The 24,353-nt window shown below is 44.1% G+C and overlaps 1 protein-coding gene across 2 annotated transcripts in view; it reads left to right on the top strand.

Moving 5' to 3' along the window:
- nbeal1 (neurobeachin-like 1) overlaps positions 1-24,353 on the top strand; it is a 175,053-nt gene that overhangs the window by 94,010 nt on the left and 56,690 nt on the right. For both annotated transcript variants that reach the window (XM_028806166.2, XM_028806167.2), the window contains 8 exons: positions 110-243; positions 3,359-3,518; positions 7,261-7,363; positions 7,496-7,652; positions 10,861-11,019; positions 13,244-13,403; positions 13,936-14,024; positions 21,823-22,395. In XM_028806166.2, the coding sequence (XP_028661999.2) occupies positions 110-243; positions 3,359-3,518; positions 7,261-7,363; positions 7,496-7,652; positions 10,861-11,019; positions 13,244-13,403; positions 13,936-14,024; positions 21,823-22,395 (1,535 nt within the window). The remainder of the gene's footprint in view (positions 1-109; positions 244-3,358; positions 3,519-7,260; positions 7,364-7,495; positions 7,653-10,860; positions 11,020-13,243; positions 13,404-13,935; positions 14,025-21,822; positions 22,396-24,353) is intronic.

Below are 24,353 nucleotides of genomic sequence, written 5' to 3' on the forward strand. Positions count from 1 at the left end.
CACCTCAGAGTTGGCCGAATCACCACAGACATACCCGGGCGGCACATCAGTGGGGGTCTCTGTGGTTTTGCACGGCCGTCTTAAATTTCTTGTCTTTCCTTTATCTTAGAGGCTCGGCTGGAGAAAAACATCGTAGCCACGTTTCTACTGCTGATGAAGCACTTCATCCGGAGACACCCCATCAACCAGGAAAGCCTGATCCACTCTCACGGGGTGGCCACTCTGGGGGCACTCCTGCAGAAGGTAGGGGGCGCTTTTTCCTACTGTAATCAGACAGATGACTTGCCTTCCCCATAATGGCTGGTGTAAGCGCCTTTGTTTGTGTGTTGGGTGCATCTGGAGTGTCCTGTTGGATCGATACTTACATTTTGACTTCTCAGACCTCGGTACCATCATGAACCAAATAACAGATAACTCCAGATGTCTTACTGCAGCCTCCCTGAAAATCTTTATGAATTAGGACTTATTAACAAAATAAAAAGTAAAGCTCAGATCTGAAATCTGCGATGCCAGCAAAACCACAAAAGTCAAACAAATGCGATGATCTCCTGATCTGAGCTTTATTAAATGGCCAAAGGGAGGAGTCAGGAGTGGTGATGTCAGCCTTATCCCCGCCTCCTGGGGCTCCACCCGCAAAACACAAGGAATGGAGGCACAGCTAATAGGACATCATAATTGAGATAATAGAAGAGCATGAAATACGACAAATAATAAACAATGAAAATAATAAAAATAGACTGACACAACGCTCCTTCTTGCTCTTATTAAACTAATAATACTTTCTCGTATGTTATGATTTTTGGAGGTTTTGTTAACCTGAGACCATCTGGGTACGGTTATAGTGTTCTTATTAAACTTCTAGAATTCTGTGAATATTTGTATTCTTGTATTTTTGTTCTTCTGTGACGACATTTTGTTTTTTCTCGAGTGCAGCATCATTTTGTAGAGTCGTTGCTACGACACTCTGTGTGGTTGTTGGGGGTGTGGCTCCAAGGGCCTCAAGTATAAACGGTGTATACACACAAAAATGTTGCGTTTCCACGCTCAAATCGCGATGTACGTATAAAACCTAAACTTGGCATAAAGCCACGCATATTTCCACTGTAGCTCATACCCTGGCGTACGTAAGTTCTGCGTTCGGTTTTGCAAACTGGCGGCACCCAGCGTCAAAGCAGTGCTACTGTTCCAGTGTGGTTTCCCTTTCTTTTTTAGATCCACATCCCTGACGTGGCTTTATAAATACACTGAAATTAACCGCATATTGTTTATTAGTTTCATGCATCTGATTGTAATTAACCTGTAACAATATAATGGTCCACAGAATGGCCAAACTATTCTAAATACCATAACTGCTTTAGTGTTGTTACTTCTCCTTCTTCTGTCAGCTGCTCCCGTTAGGGGTTGCCACAGCGGATCATCTTTTACTCTCACTGCACCACTCGGAGTATTTATATCACTGTATCTGAGTGTGAATCACAGCTCTACAGCAGTTGATCAGAAAGAGAATTATCAGGATACAGCATCAAGCACACGCTGCTTCAGCCATGCGCACAGTCTATTTGAACTGCTCTCACGCGGCAAACGCTTCAGCGCCTTTCCTGTATGGACCTCGCGGTTCATAAACAGTTTCATCCCAAGAACTATAAACGCATTCAATCAGCCCATCAAGTGCTCCTTGTAGAACTGTTGGTACTTTATAAGTACAATCACCTCACTGGAAACTTACGATACAGTTATAATATTACACAACCTGAGCCACTTTATAAAGCGCTTATTTACATATGATGACAATATCATTTTTAAGATGAAATGCAGCAAAATATGTTTATTATATTATACAGATAAAACTTCAACTTCATTTAAATAATCTATATTGTTCATAATTAAACATGTGAGGACACGGTGCTGCAGTGCTAGTGAGCCGCTGGCGCTCCGTTCACGGATTGTTTGTGCCTCGCGCTGTATTCTTGCTGGTGCTAATGCGACACTGGAAGGATAGATGGATAGAATAATTTAACACGTACTACGAAGATATTTCAATGTTCCTTAAAAGTTTTGAAGAATCGGCGTTCTCAGCTTACAGATGACTTAACGTCTATTACATAGCTGATTGTGTGGCGACTGGGTATTTGGAGAAAGAAAAGTAAGGACAGGAATTGGAGGTTAGTACATTTGAAAGAGACAGTACTACTGCAATAAATTATTTCATCAAAGGTCGCGCACGGCGCAGCAAGCCTCTTGCGTGAGTTATGAACAATCACTGCGCCACCGTGTTCCCATGTTTAATAACATGCTTTCATTCCTATCATCATGAAAATGATATCACATATACATCTCAGTGTTTTAATTATTCAGAGAGCTGTAATATCACGAATGTCATGGATTCTGTGTCCTGTCGGAGGAAGAGAAAGCCCAGAAGCACGTAGTGATTCACACACACAGAGCACATAGAAGAACAAATACAAAACAAAGCATTTAATGTGCTACTTTAGTTACAATGGGATTTGAGAAACTAGTAAATTAAGCGATTTTAAGATGAAGTTTATGATGTTCTACTTTAATGACAATATAAACTATGTGATTAAAGTGGAAATTTCGAGATTAAAGTTGACATTTTGTCCTTTTTTTCTCACTGTGTGCCTTTTTTTTTTCTCTGTACCCTAATAAGCTTTCATATGACACTCAGACGGTGGGCTACGTCTCCCCTTTCCACGGCACCTTTGATATGTGACAACTTCTTTTTTTATTTCGGGCACTGTGCGACTTTGTGAACTTGAGCTTTCGAGTTTCTCCGACACGCTATGTCACTCACAAAAGCTTCCTTTTGTTGTTTATATCACTGTTTAAACCAACAAATAGTACGTTTTTCTTTGCCTCCACTTGATATTCACTGAAATTCTTCTATTTTCCCCTCTTACTTTTGGCATTGTCTTCTCACAGAATGCTGAGCTTAAGGGCTATTTATATTGATTTGCATATTCAAAGAGGCGTAATTCCGGGAGGAGTTGGGGTGGGACAGCAGGCGCGTGCACGTGTGTTACTTTTCACGCTGACCGGGATTTATGTAGTGGAAGAACGTGGAAGTTGGCATTCGCACAGATTTATGCATCTGGATTTTTTTGTGTGTACGCACATTTCCGTTATACATGAGGCCCCAGGTGTCCTACGCCGTGATGTCATCGGTGCCACACTTCAAGTAGCTGGTGCTGCATGCAAGTGTGCGTTGTTAAGTGTGTGTTTGTGTGTGTTACGTCTTCTCGTTGTGTTTTGTGTTTATCCTACGGATTTCTCCTCATCCGCTCGATCCTCTTGTGCCTTCTGCCAGTTAGCCATTACCAATGTGTTCTCGTTTGCCCAGATGCCCAGCCGTCTGATGGATGTGAATGTGCTCGTCGGGGTCCAGCTGCTCATCGAGCAGGTCAGCTCGGAGAAGAACATGCAGCTCCTTCAGCAGATGCACCAGCACCTCCTCTTTGACTTTCGCCTGTGGAATCAAGGAGACTTTCCTTTTAGAATTGGTAAGAAGGCTAAGCCTGCACCGGCATGTGGGGAATTATATAATGAGCTATGTGCATTATGGGATACTTGAAATTTGATGTATTTTCTATGAAATATTACTACTTGTATGAATAAGCTGTGACTTGTACACTTAATAGTCTCACTAGCAGTGCTAAGACGGGTTGAAATCTAAGTAATCAACGTAGACATCAGTTTTAATGTGTGCAGGGTGCCATCTGCTGGAGTGTATTTTGTAATGCATGTTGTAATAAAGTGCATTGCACTTGCCCATTCCAACAGATGGCGCACCACACATGTTTGTAGTGATAAAATGCATTGAGTTTGTCATTCTAAAGCTGACGTGTAGTAATAAATGCATTTTATTAAGCAGATGTTTTGTGATGCGCCATCTGTTGGAATAACAAAGGCAATGCATTTTATTGCTACAAATGTTTTGTGATGTGCCATCTGTTGGAATGACAGAGACATAGCAACTGGATAGACATACAGGTAAACAGACCAACAGACTTGTCCATTTTTAATTTTTTTTTTTTGATTTTGATATATAGGGTGGTCCAGATCTATCTATGCAACTTTTAATGCAATGCAATAATTGCATACTTAGATCTGGACCACCCTGTACTTTGCTAATTGCCAGGGAAACTGTCTTTTCACATGACCCTTAGGGGTCAGCCATTGTACAGTGCCCTTGGAGTAATTTTTCAGGTCAAGGGCAAAACAGAGTCGGATTCCGTGATGGTGCAGGTTGGCTCCATGCTCCCTCTTGATTTTTGGCAGCCTCTTGAACCTGACACCGTCGATAACGTAACCAGATGAGCGTGGCAGATGAGGACAAAACACACATGAAGCAAGGGCATGGTGAAACGTGATCAAGTGCTTTTATTAAAATAAGCATCAATGTTTAAAAAGTGCAACGCTCCTTCAATGATAAATAATCCATAAAAAGCAAAGTGCTACTGTTAGTGGAGGCTCAAATTCAGTAAATAGAAAAACCCTTTAAAACGAGGTGAAAATTCCACTGGCAGGATGCTGTCCTTTTTAGCCAGTGAGCCTTGATGTCCCTTTAAAAATCGGACTCCTTTTCAGCTTGCCCTGTCTGGACCTTGCGGCCCAAAGAGAAGTCCCCCCAGCAGGCGCAGACACCCTTCTTCTCCTGGTCCCCATTACCAATCCGATGGCGTCTGCAGGGAGCCACCGAGCCCTGCTCCCATGCCCACCGCTGTCTTTCCAGGCTCCACATGGCGAAAGTGCGCTCTGTCCTCTCACCATCACTGATCTGTTGGCACTCCTGCTACTAGCACGTTCAACAGGAGCGACTGCGCCAGCCACAGGCTTCACACCCGTCCGCTTGCTTCCTCTCGTTACGCCCGCTCACTCTCCTTCACGCTCCTGCCTCTCTTCTTCCATTCTTTAACCTCCGTGCCCTTTTCCTTTCTTTCTTTTTTTCCCCTTTTTTCTCTCGTGCCGGCTCGTTCTTATAAAGCTCCATGGGCACAGCGTCTCAATCGTGCACTGCTGGAAGCCAATGAAGCAATTGAGAAAGAGTGCACCTTCACATGTGGGTGCCTTCTTCACATGTGGGTGCCTCTCACTCCAATTCCTCCTTCAACTCCCTGCAGCTGCATGAGCGTGCCCACGGAGAATGAACCGGCCAACTGATTATTTATTGAAACGGCCATTCTTTCTGAGCTGCAGGCTCGTTACACCACAGATCCCTTCTGGCAGTGACGGGTTTTGAAGTGGCAACCTTCCAGATACCTGCGGTGGGCTGGCGCCCTGCCCGGGGTTTATTCCTGCCTTGTGCCCTGTGTTGGCTGGGATTGGCTCTGGCAGACATCCCGTGACCCTGTAGTTAGGATATAGCGGGTTGGATAATGACTGACTGACTGACCGACCTTCCAGATACAAACCCAGATCCTCGGCTACAGTGCCAGCACTTTATTAAAGAAGATTCTATGGTCTGCCATATAATAAAACATTAAGGTCTGTGTGTCCAGTAGTCCCTCAGAGCAATCTGATTGGTCGGTTTGGCATTGGTGATGCGACGAAAGAGGAAATGTGAGTTGGAGGCTCAGAAGGAGGAGTAAAGGCCTAGTAGACACACTGAGATGGAAAGCATAAAACCTTGGAAACGATCTGAGAAGCGGCCGTCTCTACGGGAATGCGTGGAAGAGAAGGAGCACCAGTGGAGACATGTCAGTAAAGGTGTAGCGTAGGTGGCACCCTGAGAGAGTCGTCTTCAATGACTGAAAGCATAAAACCAGACAGAAGGTGAGAAAGGCGCCATGAAAATCACAAGATGAGTCTGAGAAGTAGGTTTTATGGGAATGCGCTTAAGCTGGTGAGGAGACGTTCAGGCACACGCGGATATGGACGAGAGGCGCTGCGGGTACACACAGGACAAGAGAGAGCCCTTCTACAGGTGCCACCGCTAGCATCTCTCATATGGAGCTGTGGAGATTCTGACCCAGGCACAGATAAGCAGACACAGCGTTTATTTACAGGTTAACACCACAGCGCACAAAATAGCAATGATAACGCTGTCTCATCTGTCGCCTCCAACTCCTCACTCACAAGCTCCGTCCTCTTCCACCCGACTCCGGCTCCCAAGTGGAGTGAGGCGGCCTCTTTTATACAGCACCCGGGTGTGGCGGAAGTGCTGCATACCCCAGTTCCGGAGCTGCCCAGGCGTCCCCTGCCGGTGGCCACGTCACTCCTTACAATCCAGGGTGGCTGCCCTCTTACATTCCAGGGATGATACTGCCCTTCTTCCGGTCCTTCCCTTCTCGTGGCGTCCCGGTGGGGCAAGGTCCCTGGACGTCTGACACAGGGCACAGAGCCCCTTATTTATTTCCACAGGAGCCGAGTCTGATTGGCGGGATGTGAACCCACAAGTTGTGTGACTTGTGTGTCACGTAGCAGCGCGAACCATGCAGTGTGATGCTCATCCATTCCTTTGTTTCTATTTTTCATTTTGTCACTTGTGTCATTTACTCACACTCCCTTATGTGCCTGTTTGTCCCATTCTTGCTATTTTTAATTTTGCCCCCCCGACCCTTCCCCCTTGAATTTACAGTTGTCAGGTGCTCTGTGGTGCAGGATCATGTGACATACTCCGTGACAGTGCATGACCTTTGGCCCTCAGGGGCACACGCTGCATGTCTTGTGTTCTCGACTGCAGTGCTTTTCAACCTTTTTGGCAAGGGGAACAACTTCAAAAAGTCTTCTTGAGGGCTGGGGGGGTCCCCTTGGAGTTTCAGACCGCTCCTTTAAAGACCCTCGATCCTTCTTTCTGGGTTTGAAGACAAGCAGCTCGTATCATCAAGAGCTTCCAGGTTTAATTCAAGAAGAGCAGCGCTGAGCTTCGATTTTACACGGTGGGCTTTGGCGAGCCGGTGACACACATTTGTAACGTTCATTTAATGGCCTGGCCTGCTGTTTCACAGACTGGCAAAACCTTTTGGTAAACTGGTGTCAGTCCGTGGACCAGCGGGTGGGAAACACTGTTTTAGACCCCCACCGGTGGTCCTCTGTTTGAACCCCCTGTGTGGAGGGTGCGGCGCCTCCTGGCTTTGAAACTGCAGAAGCCTACAATTAAGGAGTCCTGCGTTCCAGGCTGCTTGGGTGGGGTGGTCAAACGGAGGTGGCCTTCCTAAGAAGCTGCACGTTTCAAACATGGTGGGCAAGGGCACTGTGGGCTTGGTGACTTTTTAAGTAAACCTTTTTTGTTTTGTTTTGCAGGACACATTCAGTACTTGTCCACCATAATCAAAGATGGCCGGAAGCAGTTCAAAAGGAAATACGGAGTGCAGTTTCTGCTGGACACCATCCGCTTGTACTACGGGTATGCTGACCGCCGCGTGTGTGGCAGGAATAAGGACCCCCTGACCCTGAAAAAGGGTCAATCTGCTACTTAGTTAAGGGGCCTGCACATTTCCGAGGGTTGGGCTGTTTCTGAAGTGGACTTCTCTTGTAGGGCGCATGCAGAGGACAGTGAGCTGAGCGCAGACGATATCAGAACGATCCGTGCGTCCCTCTTTGGGCTGCTCAAGTACTTCCTGAGCAAAGGCGTTATGGTGGAGGATGTGCAGAGCATTCTGGGATACATTGCTGCCATTGGAGAGGAGGAGCAGGTGAGAGTGGTCTCTGGGGACGGTGGTGGCACTCTGTGGCTCTGGGTGTCCATCCATGTCCATGAGGAGCTGAGCTGCTCGTATATTTGAGAAGCCAGAAACTGATGAGTGGGTGGGCTTCTGCAGATGTGGGGGGCTGGACTCTGGCTGACCCCCACAGCAATTTACACACCAGGTACAGAGTTTGCAGAACTTTGCATATACGCCTCACACACACAGATTAACACGCAATTACCCCAGTTGTCGAATTGTACTACAGGAGGGGCTTGGGTTATGGTGGTCTCATCTTAAGACAATCCACAAATCAGTACCAGCACACACAACCTGGAAGGCCGAACTTTTAAGGTAAGGCAGTTCTGCTCACTCATCATGGTGCCATAGAGTGCTGATGTGTTGCCTTTTAATTAGCACATGCAAGGGAGAATTTCGCTGGACTCGATACACAGGGCAGTAAGGACCCTCGAAACCTATCCAGCCCACTGAGACAGCTGCCAGTCAGGCACCCAACCCTGCCGACCAGCTGCCAATCAAGCATCTTCCCCTCACCCAATCGGCTACCACTCCCAACATCTCATGCTGTCCAGCTGACTGCCACTCAAGACATTTTAGTCTGCCCAGGTTGGATTTGGTCTTAAATTGGGGGGCAGCTCCAGTGTGTGCAAGTCCTGTGAACCAAAGAGCCTTCAGCTGGGGGCACAATGAATACAACATGGCCGCAAGAAAAGAAGTAAAGTGGCACAGACAGGAGTGTCTTTAGTCATTGGCCACCATTGGCGCACTAACTTAGCCAGGATAGCAAAATGGGATGAAGTGACTGTAGTGGGTATGAGAAAGGACAGGGAAGATGAAGAGGGGGGATGCAAAGGTGCCACTGAAGGGTCTTTGTTGTAAGCACGAGGAGTCAAAAAGAAAAAGACACAGGTGGTCCTGTGGACTCCAGTGAGACATCTGCAAGTACCGATAGTGTTAGCCAAGCTTCCCTCTGGGGACAATTATATAGTGCCTTTCATATCTATCTATCTATCTATCTATCTATCTATCTATCTATCTATCTATCTATCTATCTATCATATAGTGCCTTTCACTTCTATCTATCTATCATATAGTGCCTTTCACTTCTATCTGTCTATCATATAGTGCCTTTCACTTCTATCTATCTGTCTGTCTATCTATCTATCTATCATATAGTGCCGTTCACTTCTATCTTTTCTATCTATCATATAGTGCCTTTCACTTCTATCTATCTATCTATCTATCATATAGTGCCTTTCACTTCTATCTGTCTATCTATCTGTCTATCATATAGAGCTTTTCACTTCTATTTGTCTGTCTGTCTGTCTGTCATATAGTGCCTTTCACTTCTATCTGTCTATCATATAGAGCCTTTCACTTCTATCTGTCTATCATATAGAGCCTTTCACTTCTATGTATCTATCATATAGTGCCTTTCACTTCTATGTATCTATCTATCTATCATATAGTGCCTTTCACCTCCATCTATCTATCATATACTGCCTTTCACTTCTATCTATCTGTCTGTCTGTCTATCATATAGTGCCTTTCACTTCTATCTGTCTATCATATAGAGCCTTTCACTTCTATCTATCTATCTGTCTGTCTGTCTATCTATCATATAGTGCCTTTCACTTCTATCTGTCTATCTATCTGTCTATCATATAGAGCCTTTCACTTCTATGTATCTATCTATCATATAGTGCCTTTCACTTCTATCTATCTATCTATCATATAGTGCCTTTCACCTCCATCTATCTATCATATAGTGCCTTTCACTTCTATGTATCTATCTATCTATCATATAGTGCCTTTCACTTCTATCTATCATATAATGCCTTTCACTTCTATCTGTCTGTCTGTCTATCTATCTATCTATCTATCTATCTATCTATCTATCTATCTATCTATCTATCATATAGTGCCTTTCACTTCTTTCTGTCTATCTATCTATCTGTCTGTCTGTCTGTCTATCATATAGTGCCTTTCACTTCTATCTGTCTATCATATAGAGCCTTTCACTTCTATCTATCTATCTGTCTGTCTGTCTATCTATCATATAGTGCCTTTCACTTCTATCTGTCTATCTATCTGTCTATCATATAGAGCCTTTCACTTCTATGTATCTATCTATCATATAGTGCCTTTCACTTCTATCTATCTATCTATCATATAGTGCCTTTCACCTCCATCTATCTATCATATAGTGCCTTTCACTTCTATGTATCTATCTATCTATCATATAGTGCCTTTCACTTCTATCTATCATATAATGCCTTTCACTTCTATCTGTCTGTCTGTCTATCTATCTATCTATCTATCTATCTATCTATCTATCTATCTATCTATCTATCTATCATATAGTGCCTTTCACTTCTTTCTGTCTATCTATCTATCTGTCTGTCTGTCTGTCTATCATATAGTGCCTTTCACTTCTATCTGTCTATCAAATAGTCCCTTTCACTTCTATCTATCATATAATGCCTTTCACTTCTATCTGTCTGTCTATCTATCTATCTATCTATCTATCTATCTATCTATCTATCTATCTATCTATCTATCTATCTATCTATCTATCTATTATATAGTGCCTTTCACTTTCTATCTCTATCTATCTATCTATCTATCATATAGCACCTTTCACATCTGCTGCTGCCAGCTCTTCATTTTAGAGTCTCACAACACCCGCCCAATCACAACAGTTCAGATATGGTCCCATCACAAGCAGTGTGTTTAAATATGTAATACTGTACATGTAAATACATATGGTGTATATTGTACTGTATATGTTTAGTTTCCTTTTGTATTTATTTGCTTATTATATTATATTTTTGTCACCTGTTCCGAAGAGACATGCAGATATGGGGGGTGATGGGCACTGTACTTGCGGGTTCAACCAATCACGGATCAATAATACTTGAAAAAAACCACCAATTAACCAATTAAAATGCAGTCTGGGTGGTGCCCTCCGGGTCTGCCCAGGCGCTAAATTCACCCCAAAGATGGAGCTGTTTGTGGGCTCCAAAGTGCAGGCCAGAGTACTTAATGGACGATTGCCTTGAGTTGTAAAGATCAGAAGTGACCTTTTACTCAAGTACTGAAGTGTGGCTTTAAAGTCACCGGGGTCACATGGCTGTCTGGATGTTGACGTTTCCATCTTTTCGTCTCCCTTTCCCTTTGTATGTTTTTATTCCAGCTCTGCGGGATTTTAGAAATCTTACTGAGCCTGCTGCAGACCAGCGCGGCCCGGGACCAACTCTTCCTGCTGCTCTTTGAAGTCGGCAATGCAGAAATCTTTTACACGCTGCTGCTCAACCACAAGTACTCGGACAAAGTCAGAGAACTGGTCTTTAAGGTGAGGAGATGTTTATGTTGATTCCTTGCGCACTAGAGGTGCCGTGACGCTTCATACTTTCTGCTCACTATTGATGACAGGTGCACCACCCCTGTGAAGGACTCCTGGACCTTTAGTGGTCCTCTAGTTGGCCAACATTCCTGCTTGTTAATTGCTCTGCATCCATTCATCCATTTTCTGCTGCTCATCCAGGTCCGAGTCATTGAGGCAGGGGTCTAAGCAAAGATGCCCAGATGTCACTTTTCTCTGAGGGTATACAGAGGCATATATAATCTCTCCATCGTCTCATGGATCTACCCTGGGATCTCCTCCTGGTTGGACATACCCGAAACACACTTCCACAAGGAGGTGTCCAGGGGGCGTCCTAATCAGAGGACCATCCCACCTCAACTGGCCCCCTTCAATATGGAGTAGCAGTGGCTCTACTTTTGAGCTCCTCCCGAATGTCTATGCTCAGCACCCCATCTGTTATGGCTAAGCACAGAGACCCTGTGGAGGAAGCTTGTATCTGCTATCTGGATCTTTCAGTCACTAATTGAATCACATGACCACAGGTCAGGGCAGCAACAAAGTTCAGCTGCTGAATGGAGAGTGTGCCTTTCTGCTAAGCTCTGTGTTCACCACGACTGACTGGTACAACTTTTGCGTAACTCCTGACACCACTCCATCGATCTCTCAAGCCATGCCACCCTCTCTCCTTAACAAGACCCTTCAGGCACTTAAACTCCTCTGCTTGATATACCACCTCCTCCTCAACCTGGAGGGGCCACTCCACCATATTCTGGCTGAGAACCCTGACCTCAGACTTGGAGGTTCTGGACCTCATCCTGGCCACTTCACACTCAGACATAAACCACCCCAGTGCCCACCTGAGGTAGTGCTCTGCAGTTCAAGTAAAACCCAAAATACCATTCAGAACACCAGACCCCCTTGGCCCTAGACATTGAGTGCCCTGTCCTATGTCCACCACCGACCCTGTGACTAGTAAAACCCCATGTCCCAGATGTGACTTGAAAGGGTGACCAGACTTTGAAGACCCCAACATAGTGTTAAAACTGGCTGAATAACAATCTGTCCTGACCTCTTCATGGCATTGTGGTCAGGTCCTAAGAGTCCTTGACTAGGATGTTAAAAATACACCTTTGCTACTGTCTAGGTGTCAGCACTTGGTCCTGTTCTCGTCATGCATTTAACCTGAGCAGCTTTAGGTAGGGACCAGCACATCAGACTCTTCTGACTCTTTCAGACATTACACTCAGTTTCGGTTTGGTGTCATCAGAAGGGTCCTCACTCTGGCTCTTCCCCTCTACTGTTCATGTCTTCAGACAGCGGGGCTGGATTAGAACTCTAGACCTCTAAGTCAGAGGGGTCTCCTTTGTGCATGTTATGAACTGAGGGGCTCTGCAAACCCTGAAATGAGGATAGGCTCCAAAATTTAGCCCCAGGTCTCCCTGAGGCCTGTCATCAAGAAGAGCCTGACCCTAAACTCAAGAAGCAGGCTTCATGCCTGTGCAGGCCCAACAGCACAAAAAAGCAAGGGGGTAGGAAGGGAAAGAGGCAAACCATAAATATCCCAAAATAACAAATACAATCATTCTTGATAGACAAAGGTTTTATTTGTTCACATAAATAAGAGTAAAAAGAAATTAAAGGTGCATAAAACCAGCACACAAACCCAAAACTCCTATACTGTAACAAAGCTTAATAAAGCTGAAAATCAAAGAATGAAACACAACAAGAACTAAAGAATCCAGAACCTGAAATCCAAAAGAGAGCTGATGAGCTGAAGTCCATCCCAGTGCCACAGCAGCCATCTTGTGGTCTGCTGGACTCTAACGTGTCACCGGCAGTGTCAGGTGACATTATACAGAGAACAGGGCGCATAACATAAGGAGCAAATAAATGTGTAATAACATAATAGAGAAATATGCAATAATAAACAAAATGAAGAGAGAGCATAAATTACAAAGTTTACAAAACTCAAAAGAAGATAAATTGAATAAAGAAAAAAATGAGCCAGCCATGAAACCGTTTGCTTGTTTCTAAACAGTCCAGAGAAAAAGTCAACGTAGTGGTCAAGAAGGTGACTATGTAATCCAAGAACCCGAGTTCAAGGTCTGCCTCCGTTAAAGTCCCTGGGAGGACGTGCTTTTGAGAGGGACAAGTGAGAATTCTGAGCAGGGACATCCAGACAGTCCCCTCACCTCATTTGTCTCTCCTGCAGGTTTTTGAGAGGATGCTGAAATGCGACAAGGTGTACGAGAAGAGCAAGCAGCGGATCAGACTGCGCGAGGTGGGCTATTCGGGCCTCATGCTGCTCTTTAACGACCTGCCCATTACACACGTGCTTATTAAGAGCCTGTTGAATCAGGTGCTCAGCATAGGTAAGCAAAGCCACGGGTCATGCAGGCCTCTGTCTATTATATAGCGCCTTTCATGTCTATATATATATTTATAGTGCCTTTCATATCCTATCTATCTATCATATAGTGCCATTCATGTCTGTCTGTCTGTTATATAGTGCTTTTCACTCCATCTTTCTGTCTATCTACCTAGATTATATAGTGCCTTTCATATCTATCTATCTATCTATCTATCTATCTATCTATCTATCTATCTATCTATCTATCTATCTATCATATAGTGCCATTCATGTCTGTCTGTCTGTTATATAGTGCCTTTCACTCCATCTTTGTCTCTGTCTATCTCTACCTAGATTATTTAGTGCCTTTCATATCTATCTATCTATCTATCTATCTATCTATCTATCTATCTATCTGTCTATTATATAGTGCCTTTCACTCCATCTTTCTGTCTGTCTGTCTGTCCAGATTATATAGTGCCTTTCCCTCTGTCTGTCTGTGCCTAACCAGGCCGGCCCCTGCCTCACTGTCTCCCCTGTGCTCTTCTCTCCAGATCAAGTGGTCAGCTACAAGGACCTGATGGCGGTGGTGGAGCTGTCTCATAAAGCGGGCTTGAGCGTGCGGCTGCTGATCTGCAGAAAGGTGGGTGATGGGAGTGTCGGTGAGTCTGACTGAAAAGTTGGTTTGCTGTTTTAGGGCCTTGTCTACACCTGAACACTAGGCCAAAATAGTAAAATAAAAAGATAAAGGTAGCTCAAAGAAGGAGACAAATTCAAGGAGGCATAAAGTACCAAGAGACCGTAAAGCTAACGTGAGATTTTAGCCCTTGACTGACAGCTAGGATCCCTGGGAATACGAATACAGCGCCTGTCCGTTACTCCATTGCACCTTTTCTTCCTTCTCACACGCACATTCTGGCCTCTCTTCCTCCCTCCCATTCCACCTTTTTTCCTTCTCCCCTCCAGACCCCCACCTGACTGCATATGGCCGGGTTTTAAAGCCCAGTTATATTCAAGAAAGTGAGCAGGTGTACTTAACAGTAGTGGACCAGACAACATGCTCCCAAAATGGCAGCACAAATAAACAACCAGTGACATCACAGCAGGATTGCAGGAGTACGTTGGGGCCTCGAACTTTGAACCTAATTAAATTAATTGAATTGAATGCCGTTTGAATTGTGAATTGTTCAAAGTCTGAATCAGTTTCCCCCATTAGAATTAACGGAAAGTGAATTAACAGATTCTAAACAGTACCCATTTAGAAAAATGTAAACGGGTAATACACATTATTTAAGGTAAAAATAACACCGTTAAATACCGTAAATAATAAATTAAAACATGAAAACAATAAATACAATATGCAAATACTGTATAATAAAATCAAATTTATGGCGATGTGCATAGGCACAGTGGCTCGGTGTGCGTATGTTTGTCATAATGACACTCTGCTGGGTGAACAACATCCACAGCCGACACAATCTCCTAAAAATAGGACTGTGCCGTGAGCGGACTGAGACTCCAGTAAGAGACTGGTGGGGGGGCAATAAGGGGTCATTACACAACAGATGACATTTACACTCGCTGCATAAGCGCCATCCATTGCTACATTTTTTTTCACCACACACAGTACAAACTCTGGATCATATTTCTCTCACATTTAGCGTTTGAACTCTGTAATGTTCGAAGTTAGAATCATTCAAAGTACGAGGCACCGCTCTACTTGTTTTTTCCTCTCCAAGATCTTTGTCTAGATACGGATGTTGTCCTGCATCTTGTCTTTTGTCCATGTAGAACACGGGCAGGCGTAGTGCTGATTACTCCAGATTATCTGAATAACTTTGTAATGGCAGGCCTGGTGGTTTCAGGCCTAACATGAACCGTGGAACTTGTGGCAGGGCCTGCTTTTGTCCTGTTACAGTACATCATGTACACTGCCTACTCAGCGGGATTCACTCGGAGTGGCAGTGTGGCACATATTGGCCAAGTGTGCCGGTAGGAGTTTCAGAGCAGTAAATGTGAGCTGAACTGATCGGCACCTGCACATCAGTACTACATTCACAGAGCCAATCAGTGCTCGGCCTCACACACCGTCAGTGGCGCATTGTGCAAACACTGTATGCGATCGAGCTGAACCACCGTGAAACAGAAGGAGGCGCCACAAACCAGTTACTAAATTTTATAGCCTATGCTTAGCCGCTTTTGATGAGCTCCTGGTGATGGAAGAACTGAGGACAATTTTGAGTGAGTTAACATACAGCGGGGAAAATAAGTATTGAACGTGTCAACGTTGTTCTCAGTAAATATATTTCTAATGGGGCTACTGACATGAACTTTACACCAAATGTCAGTAACAACCCAAGTAATCCACACAGACAAAGACATCAAAACAAACAAGTCCATCAATGAAGTGATGTGTGATAAAGTGGAATGACACGGAGAATAAAGTAATGAAAAGGAGGACCAAAAAGTCCTGGACAGCCAAGAAAGCAGCTGACGTCTGTCAGTCCTGAGAGCCCCCCGTCAGTGCCAATGAATATCAGCTGCTTTAGTCCTCATTGATGGCCTGTCATCACCAGGGTGTCACACAAGAAGCATCTCATGATGGGGGAAAAGCAAAGAGCTCACTCAAGACCTTCACAACCTTATTGTTGATGGCATTGGTGACAGACGTACTTCTAAACTTCTGAATGTTCCACTGAGCACTGGAAGTGGAAAGAACATCATCTCACCATAAACCGGCCACCACCAGGCGCTCCTCACAAGATTTCTGTCAAAAGAATAATCAGAAGAGCCAAGGACCACTCACCGAGAGCTTCAGAAAAACCTGCAGTGAGCAGAAAACAATAAGTCATGCACCTCACCGCCATGGCCACTATGCACACCGCTCACCACGCAAGACTCCACTGCTGAAGAAAAAGCACATTGAAGCTCATTGAAAGTTTGCTGCAGAACATTTGGACAAACCAGTGAAGTCCTGGGAGAGTAGAGTCTGGTCAGAGGAGAGCAACATGGAACTCTTTGAATGTCACTGGAGGAGAAATGGCACCGCATATCATCACCCCAAAAACACCCCAAAATACTGGCAGACTTGATAGAATTGAAGGAAGGATGAATGGAGAAATGTAGCAGGACATTCCTGATAAGAATCTGCTGCCATCTCCCAGGATGCTGTAGATGAAACGAGGGGGGACATTTCAGCAAGACAAGCATCCCAAACACACAGCCAAAGAAACTCTCAGTTGGTTTCAGAGAATAAAGAAGCCGCTAGAATGGCCCAGTCAGTCAGTCACCTGACTTGAAAATCCATGGGCAGAACTGAAGATCAGCATTCATAGAAGGGACCTCTGGAACTTTCCAGATTTGAAGACAGTTTGAGCTAAAATCCCACCTGAGCGATGCTTGCGACTTGTTTCTCCTCACAGGAGGCGTCTTGAAGCTGTCATCACCCACTGAGGCTTTTCCACGGAGAATTCAGTACATTTCAGTAAACGTGTTCAATTCTTATTCCTCGTGTCATTCCACTTTATTACTTGTAACGCCATTTATGAACTTTTACTTGTTTTGATTTCTTTGTCTGTGTGGGTTACTTACTTTGTTACCGACCTCTGGTGTAAATTTCATGTCAGTCGCCTCATATTTACTGAGACAAACGTTAAAGCATTCAGTACTTATTTTCCCCGCTGTAATCGGTAAGTTTCACTGTTTCTTCTTGGAAGACTTTTGCTCGACCCTTAAAATGATGAGTTGTGATCGATGGCAGTTTTTAATCAAAACTCTGAATGATTTTGATTGCGTTACCGACCACCGCGGCTGCTCACATTAACGTGGAATGATGTAGCAATCTCTGTGTATCCACCATTGCCTCCCCAGTGCAGGTGCTTTCTGTGGTCTTTGACTGAAGTGGCACCAACAGTTTCTCAGATTTATCTGTGACCTTCCTCATCGTATGTAGTGAAGGACTGTGAGTGACATTTTGTGACATTTTTCAGTGATTATTGTCTAGCTGTCTGCAGAAGAGAGATTGCAAATCATGTCAAGGCATCAGCCTTCAGTGACGTCCATAATGTGATTTTTTTTTTTTGAGGTGAAAAGTATACGATGGAGAAAAGCTCGGCCTGTGGCAGAGGGAGACGAGTAAGCGAAGTGACGCACACAGCTGGTCTCCTATTAGAATGGCCGCACCTCACAAAATTGTTTATTGTTAAATTTGCTTCTTTTTCTTTCTAACGCTACATGGAGGCCCCGTTTTACCACCTGTGTGCAATTCCACAGTGCAGTCGATCACATTCTTGGCTGGGAAAAATGGACGTCTTCGGTAACACGTAAGGCCTTTGTTTTCACATCTGCAGTTGTGCCCCTTGAAACCAATTTTACACCACAAGAACAGGCATGACGTATATTTTTTTAAATTTATAAACGATGCTTTAGAGTAGAACACAAGTTTATGTGTCAGATATGTGAATATGCAGTATACCGTGATTGTGAACACATACAGTGCATCCTGAAAGTATTCACAGCTCTTCATCACTTTTTCCACATTTTGTTATGTTACAGCCTTATTCTAAAACGGATTAAATTCATTTTTTCCTCAGAATTCTACACACAACACCCCATAATGACAACGTGAAAAAAGTTTACTTGAGGTTTTTGCAAATTTATTAAAAATAAAAAAATTGAGAAATCCCATGTTCATAAGCATTCACAGCCTTTGCCATGAAGCTCAAAATTGAGCTGAGGTGCCTCCTGTTTCCCCTGATCATCCTTGAGATGTTTCTGCAGCTTCATTGGAGTCCACCTGTGGTAAATTCAGTTGACTGGACATGATTTGGAAAGGCACACACCTGTCTATAGAAGGTCCTACAGTTGACAGTTCATGTCAGAGCACAAACCAAGCATGAAGTCAAAGGAATTGTCTGTAAACCTCCGAGACAGGATTGTCTCGAGGCACAAATCTGGGGAAGGTTACAGAAAAATTTCTGCTGCTTTGAAGGTCCCAATGAGCTCAGTGGCCTCCATCATCCGTAAGTGGAAGAAGTTCGAAACCACCAGGACTCTTCCTAGAGCTGGCCGGCCATCTAAATTGAGCGATCGGAGGAGAAGGGCCTTAGTGAGGGAGGTGACCAAGAACCCGATGGTCACTCTGTCAGAGCTCCAGAGGTCCTCTGTGGAGAGAGGAGAACCTTCCAGAAGGAAAACCATCTCTGCAGCAATCCACCAATCAGGCCTGTATGGTTCTATCTATCTATCTATCTAGAGTGGCCAGACGGAAGCCACTCCTTAGTAAAAGGCACATGGCAGCCTGCCTGGAGTTTGCCAAAAGGCACCTGAAGGACTCTCAGACCATGAGAAAGAAAATCTCTGGTGTGATGAGACAAAGATTGGACTCTTTGGTGTGAATGCCAGGTGTCATGTTTGGAGGAAACCAGGCATCGCTCATCACCAGGCCAATACCATCCCTACAGTGAAGCATGGTGATGGCAGCATCATGCTGTGGGGATGTTTTTCAGCGGCAGGAACTGGGAGACTAGTCAGGATAAAGGAAAAGATGACTGCAGCAATGTACAGAGACATCCTGGATGAAAACCTGCACCAGAGCGATCTTGACCTCAGACTGGGGCGACGGTTCATCTTTCAGCAGGACAACGACCCTAAGCACACAGCCAAAATATCAAAGGAGTGGCTTCAGGACAACTCTGTGAATGTCCTTGAGTGGCCCAGCCAGAGCCCAGACTTGAATCCGATTGAACATCTCTGGAGAGATCTTAAAATGGCTGTGCACCGACGCTTCCCATCCAACCTGATGGAGCTTGAGAGGTGCTGCAAAGAGGAATGGGCGAAACTGGCCAAGGATAGGTGTGCCAAGCTTGTGGCATCATATTCAACAAGACTTGAGGCCGTAATTGCTGCCAAAGGGGCATCGACAAAGTATTGAGCAAAGGCTGTGAATACTTATGGACATGTGCTTTCTCAATTTTTTTATTTTTAATAAATTTGCAAAAACCGCAAGTAAACTTTTTTCACGTTGTCATTATGGGGTGTTGTGTGTAGAATTCTGAGGAAAAAAATTAATTGAATCCATTTTGGAATAAGGCTGTAACATAACAAAATGTGGAAAAAGTGATGAAGCGCTGGGAATACTTTCTGGATGCACTGTAACTGACTTATCCTTTAGGTCCTTAATATTATGACTATGGTGTAAAACAGAAACAGAAAACGTAAGGCCACACACCAGTTTCCGTAGTTCACAGGCCTTCACGATTGGCACACACTGCCCTTTTATAAGCCTTTGGTTGAATTCTTTTGTTAAATCCTCCAGCAGTAAATCTGCCAGTCAAATTGTTGGCCTGTTTTTCGTATTCAGACCAACCAGAACAAATTTTCCTGATGTGAACAAACTCAAAAACTGGTTCTTGTGGTCGTTCTGAAGCCCTGGCCAGTAATGGTATCTGGGAAGACCCCGGAGGTCCCTTCCAGGGTCCCTACTGCCGTCTGTGTCCCATGGGGCCGTGCAGTTAGAACTCCACCTAGTGGCATCAGGTGTTATTGCAGTCCTGAGGCTTTCGTCTTTCTTAAAGGACCGGCTGAGCTGCATGTCCACTTCCACAGGTAGGCAGTGTGATATACCAAGATAACTTGTTGTATTATCGTGATATTTCCCTCTACTTACCCTTTACTTGTTTTCTTCAAGGGTAAGTGTACTCGTCAAGATCGTTACCGGGTTGGTCTACTGTTGCACTTTAAGATTAACACACACATACATAGCTATACGCATACACACAGAAACTCAACAGTGCCCTATGAGCGAAACACACACACACAGCTGGTTAACCTCTGGCACTTTAAACCACACAAGTGCCTTAGGAATAGCACAACTTGTCCATCTCCTAGGACTTCAAGAGACTTACTTATTATCGGCATGAACAACATATAATGTTTTAATGAAATCTCAGACATAAATATTACTTTTGGTCTACAAGAATACATATAAACATACAAAGGCTCAGCACTCTTGACTGTTGGCCATTTATCAGCCAAGAATGCCTTACTTGACGTCCTGTTCCCTACTTTTGGGTGGAGGTCTCACCCTCCGCCTTAATAAACCTCGCAGCCCAAAGCGTATGGCAGACCTCTGGCTGCACCAGATGCTCAAAAGAAATCTACCTTATTACTTCAGTCACTCTAGACATGAAGACAAAGCAGAGAAAGTGAAAAGCAGCATGGTATTTATTCCAGGAATAATAATATTACCAGTGGAACAAAGAATAATAGAAAATAGGACTGATAGTAAAGTCTGGATATATATAGTCTTTAGAAAAAGCTTATGAAAAGTTAAAGATGACAAGGATGAATGTCACAGGAGGCTTGTGAGCTAGCCCTCGTAGTTATTCATTAGATGCTTTCCTCTTCTCTTCTGACATCTTCGTCCCTTCTTCTTCCTCCCTCCTTCCTATATCGCTCCTCAGATGGGTCATATTTATTCTAAAATTCTACCGGGGAGTTTTGCAAGCCGTGATTGTTAGATATTCTGATTGGCTGGCTGTCAATATGATGAATGAATTCACTGCCCGTTTTTCCAAACAATAAAACTTTTTTGATGTTCTCTGAGGTATCGGCAGGTCTTCCTTTCCCTGGCTGTAAAATAATTAAATGTCCATCCTTTCTCAGGTTAAAAAGTAATTGATAGCCTGAGCCACCAGCATGTCTTCCTTTCCTTGTTGGAACAGCTGTTTTAAAAGTGAGGTATGACTGGGAAGAACACCTGCTTTGATTTGTCCTGAATGTGGTTCGTTTTGTCTTGAGCAAAATATAATGGGAGTATAAACCAAAATGTACAGATTTTGTACCCCACAACACTTGTTGACTGCAGTTTATAAAGTTATGAAGGGAGTTAGCATGGTGGATCCCGCCTTTACAATGAGTTCTTCAACAAGAGGACTGGGACGCAGGTAGAAACTTGTTAGTGGGGAATATCATTCAGATGTTAGAAAGTGACACAGGGAGGAGTAATTGATCGAGTATTGAGGTGGACAGTAGGACTTTAGGGACCTTCAGTTCAAGGTCATTTTGGAGAATCTGAGTGAAGAGGGGGAAAGCGCTTGTTAGACTGAACAGCCCGTTTTCTTCAGAACGTGTTCTCCAGTATCCTCCCATTTTACTGCACAGTGGCAGTATAACCTTGTAGGCCCCATGTTGTGTCCCCTCAATTGTATGACATAGCAAGTTTTTTTTTAAGTCTCACTACACTGGCTGAAGCTGCCAGTAAACCCTCCGTCAGGGTATCTGACAGCCCGGACCCCGTCCTCCAGTGCTTAATCGGGGCTGCAGTCTCTGTCACTTCGGGGTCCTCCTGTATGGAGGTCGTCCTCGCAGCTTTCAGTTTGTTTCTAGCTGATGGTTTTTTACCACTACCCTTCTCCTTTTCTGTGTTTCTATCTTTCCAGCTTCACCACCTGTTACAGATGCACCAGGACGCCTCCCAGCAAATTTCACGACAGCCCGGATGGCAGGAGACGCTGGTCAAGCTCTTTCTCAGGGAAAATGCAGAACTGCGAGACGGGAGCAGCAGGACGGACTCCTCCAGCTCCAGCAGTTTGGATCTGCTCAAGAGCCGGAACAGCTTGGCCGAATCCCACCAGGGTCCAGAGAAGAAAAGCCCTGGGGACCTTCAGATCTTGGAGGTATTGGACGGCAGAGAAGAGATGGACATATCGATGGACTCCCTCATCATCACTGACAGACCGATGGGTAACGGGAGCGCGACGCCCTCAGAGTTACAGAGCAGGAGCTGGCCTGGCAAGCCGGGAGACTTGACGCTGGACCTGTCCAGGATCGGCTCCTCCGAGCAGGAGCACAGTGGAAGCCAAACCCCTGGAAGCCTGCCAAGCACGCCTTCGCCCCTGGAGACCAGCAAGCCTTTTCCCAGCATCCAATACGACCGGGAGACATCACTGATGACGGAGGACAACTTCAGCTTCACTGAAGACTTTCTCTTTGACAGCTTTATTGGCGGGGAGGTACAGTTTGCAGTTTCTTATATAATTCCATTGCTGGCCCTGTGAGGCTTCAGATTTTTTTCCCCTCTTGGGAATTTCATCATCCTCCCACAGTTTGGTCCAATAGCAGTTCTAAAGTGACCTGTTTTTTATTTCTTTAGATTGGGTGGTACAATTCTAAAATAGCAGGGATACGGACTGGAGTGCCAGTGTGACTCTGTGCCATAAATCATGACGATAGAAATCGTTAAGTCTGAAATAACAGAAGTGCGAGCCGGAGGTTAAATAACAGGAATAGAAAACCGTAGGGAGTCCTTGATGCCAACTCAAAAAATACACAGAAAAGAAACTGCCGCTTCATTGGCACTCATTTGGATATAACAGTAATGCAAGCTTGGGGCTCTGTGATTCCAGATATGAAATAGTGAGGGTGTAAAATCGAGGGCGCGATAGGCAACCTAGAAGAAACTGGTGCCAACAGTTCTGTGGTACTGTTATGGTCCGTTTCTGATTTTTGATTTATTTTGCGATTTAGTTGTTAAATATTATCAAGATATTTAGGAGCTGTTTAAAGTTTTCATCAATGCAGACTTTGAGTATTGCAGTTATTTTTGAATTAGACCTTCTACAATGTTGTCAATATATTTGCGCCATTTCTAGCGCTAGTTTTGTTTCTTTATGGGCACTGCCATTTGTTGTTATGTCACCTTGGTAACAACCTGTCAAAGTCAGTTTGTGATGTCATCGAAGCAGTAGCTAAAAGGTCACTTCTGACATCCCGTCCCATCCGAGATCGCGGATACCAAAAGTAAGAACTCCCCTCATTGTGATTCTTTCCTGCTTGAAGATCTTCAATTACGTTTCCTCAACTTTGATTTTTGGTTTTTGTTTGGGATTTGATCTACATCTGACCTTCTGGGTTCCACACTTCCCTCCTAGCACAACAGATTCCAGTTGTAAAATATCTGAGATACAAGTTTAGTGTAGCGGCTCTGGGAGAACAGGATATAAAATTACAGGAGACAAGGTTGTAGCACCAAAGCTAACATCTGACCAGGTAGATGCTGGCGATTTGTTGCCATTGGCTCTGAAATAACAGAAATGCAGCCTAGAGGGTCCATGAGGCTGGGTGTAAAATAACAGGGCGGCATGGTACAGAATGTAGAATAAAGGGGACATAGTCAGGGGTGCCAAGGTAGAATATCTGAAATACAAATTTAGAGCCTGAAGTCACCTGAATACAAGCTGGCGGCTCTGGGAAAAAAACACCAGGAATTATGGGAAAACAAGATTAAAGAAAATCTGAACGGTAGTTACTGGTGATGCTTCTAAAAACACACAAATTTAATATAAAACACTCAAGATACAAAAAACGTAAAACAACGTGAATCCCTAGCCGAGTCCAGGGCACTGAATCTAAAATACAAGAAAGAGGAGTTGGCGAGTCTGTGGCACCAGCCCTAAAGTATTGCTGATGGGAATTTTGATTCATTTAACTAATTTGATTCTCTCAAACTACCCATTTAAGTGCATTGATTATTTAGATTCGTTTGATTCATTTGATATATATATATAAAAATCCAGCATCTGTCTGTCTGTTTGTATGTCTGTTTGCTTTTTACAAGAGAACTACTTCACGGATTTACAGGTGCTGGTCATAAAATTAGAATATCACGACGAAGTTGATTTATTTCAGTACTTCCATTCAAAAAGTGAAACTTGTATATTAGATTCATTCATTACACACAGACTGATGTATTTCAAATGTTTATTTCTTTTAATGTTGATGATTATAACTGACAACTAATGAAAGTCCCAAATTCAGTATCTCGGAAAATTAGAATATCAATTAAGACCAATGCAAAAAAAGGATTTTTAGAAATGTTGGCCAACTGAAAGGTATGAACATGAAAAGTATGAGCATGTACAGCACTCAATATTTAGTTGGGGCTCCTTTGGCCTGGATTACTGCAGCAATG

This window comes from Erpetoichthys calabaricus, chromosome 8 (assembly GCF_900747795.2).
Source record: "Erpetoichthys calabaricus chromosome 8, fErpCal1.3, whole genome shotgun sequence".
Taxonomy (NCBI): domain Eukaryota; kingdom Metazoa; phylum Chordata; class Cladistia; order Polypteriformes; family Polypteridae; genus Erpetoichthys; species Erpetoichthys calabaricus.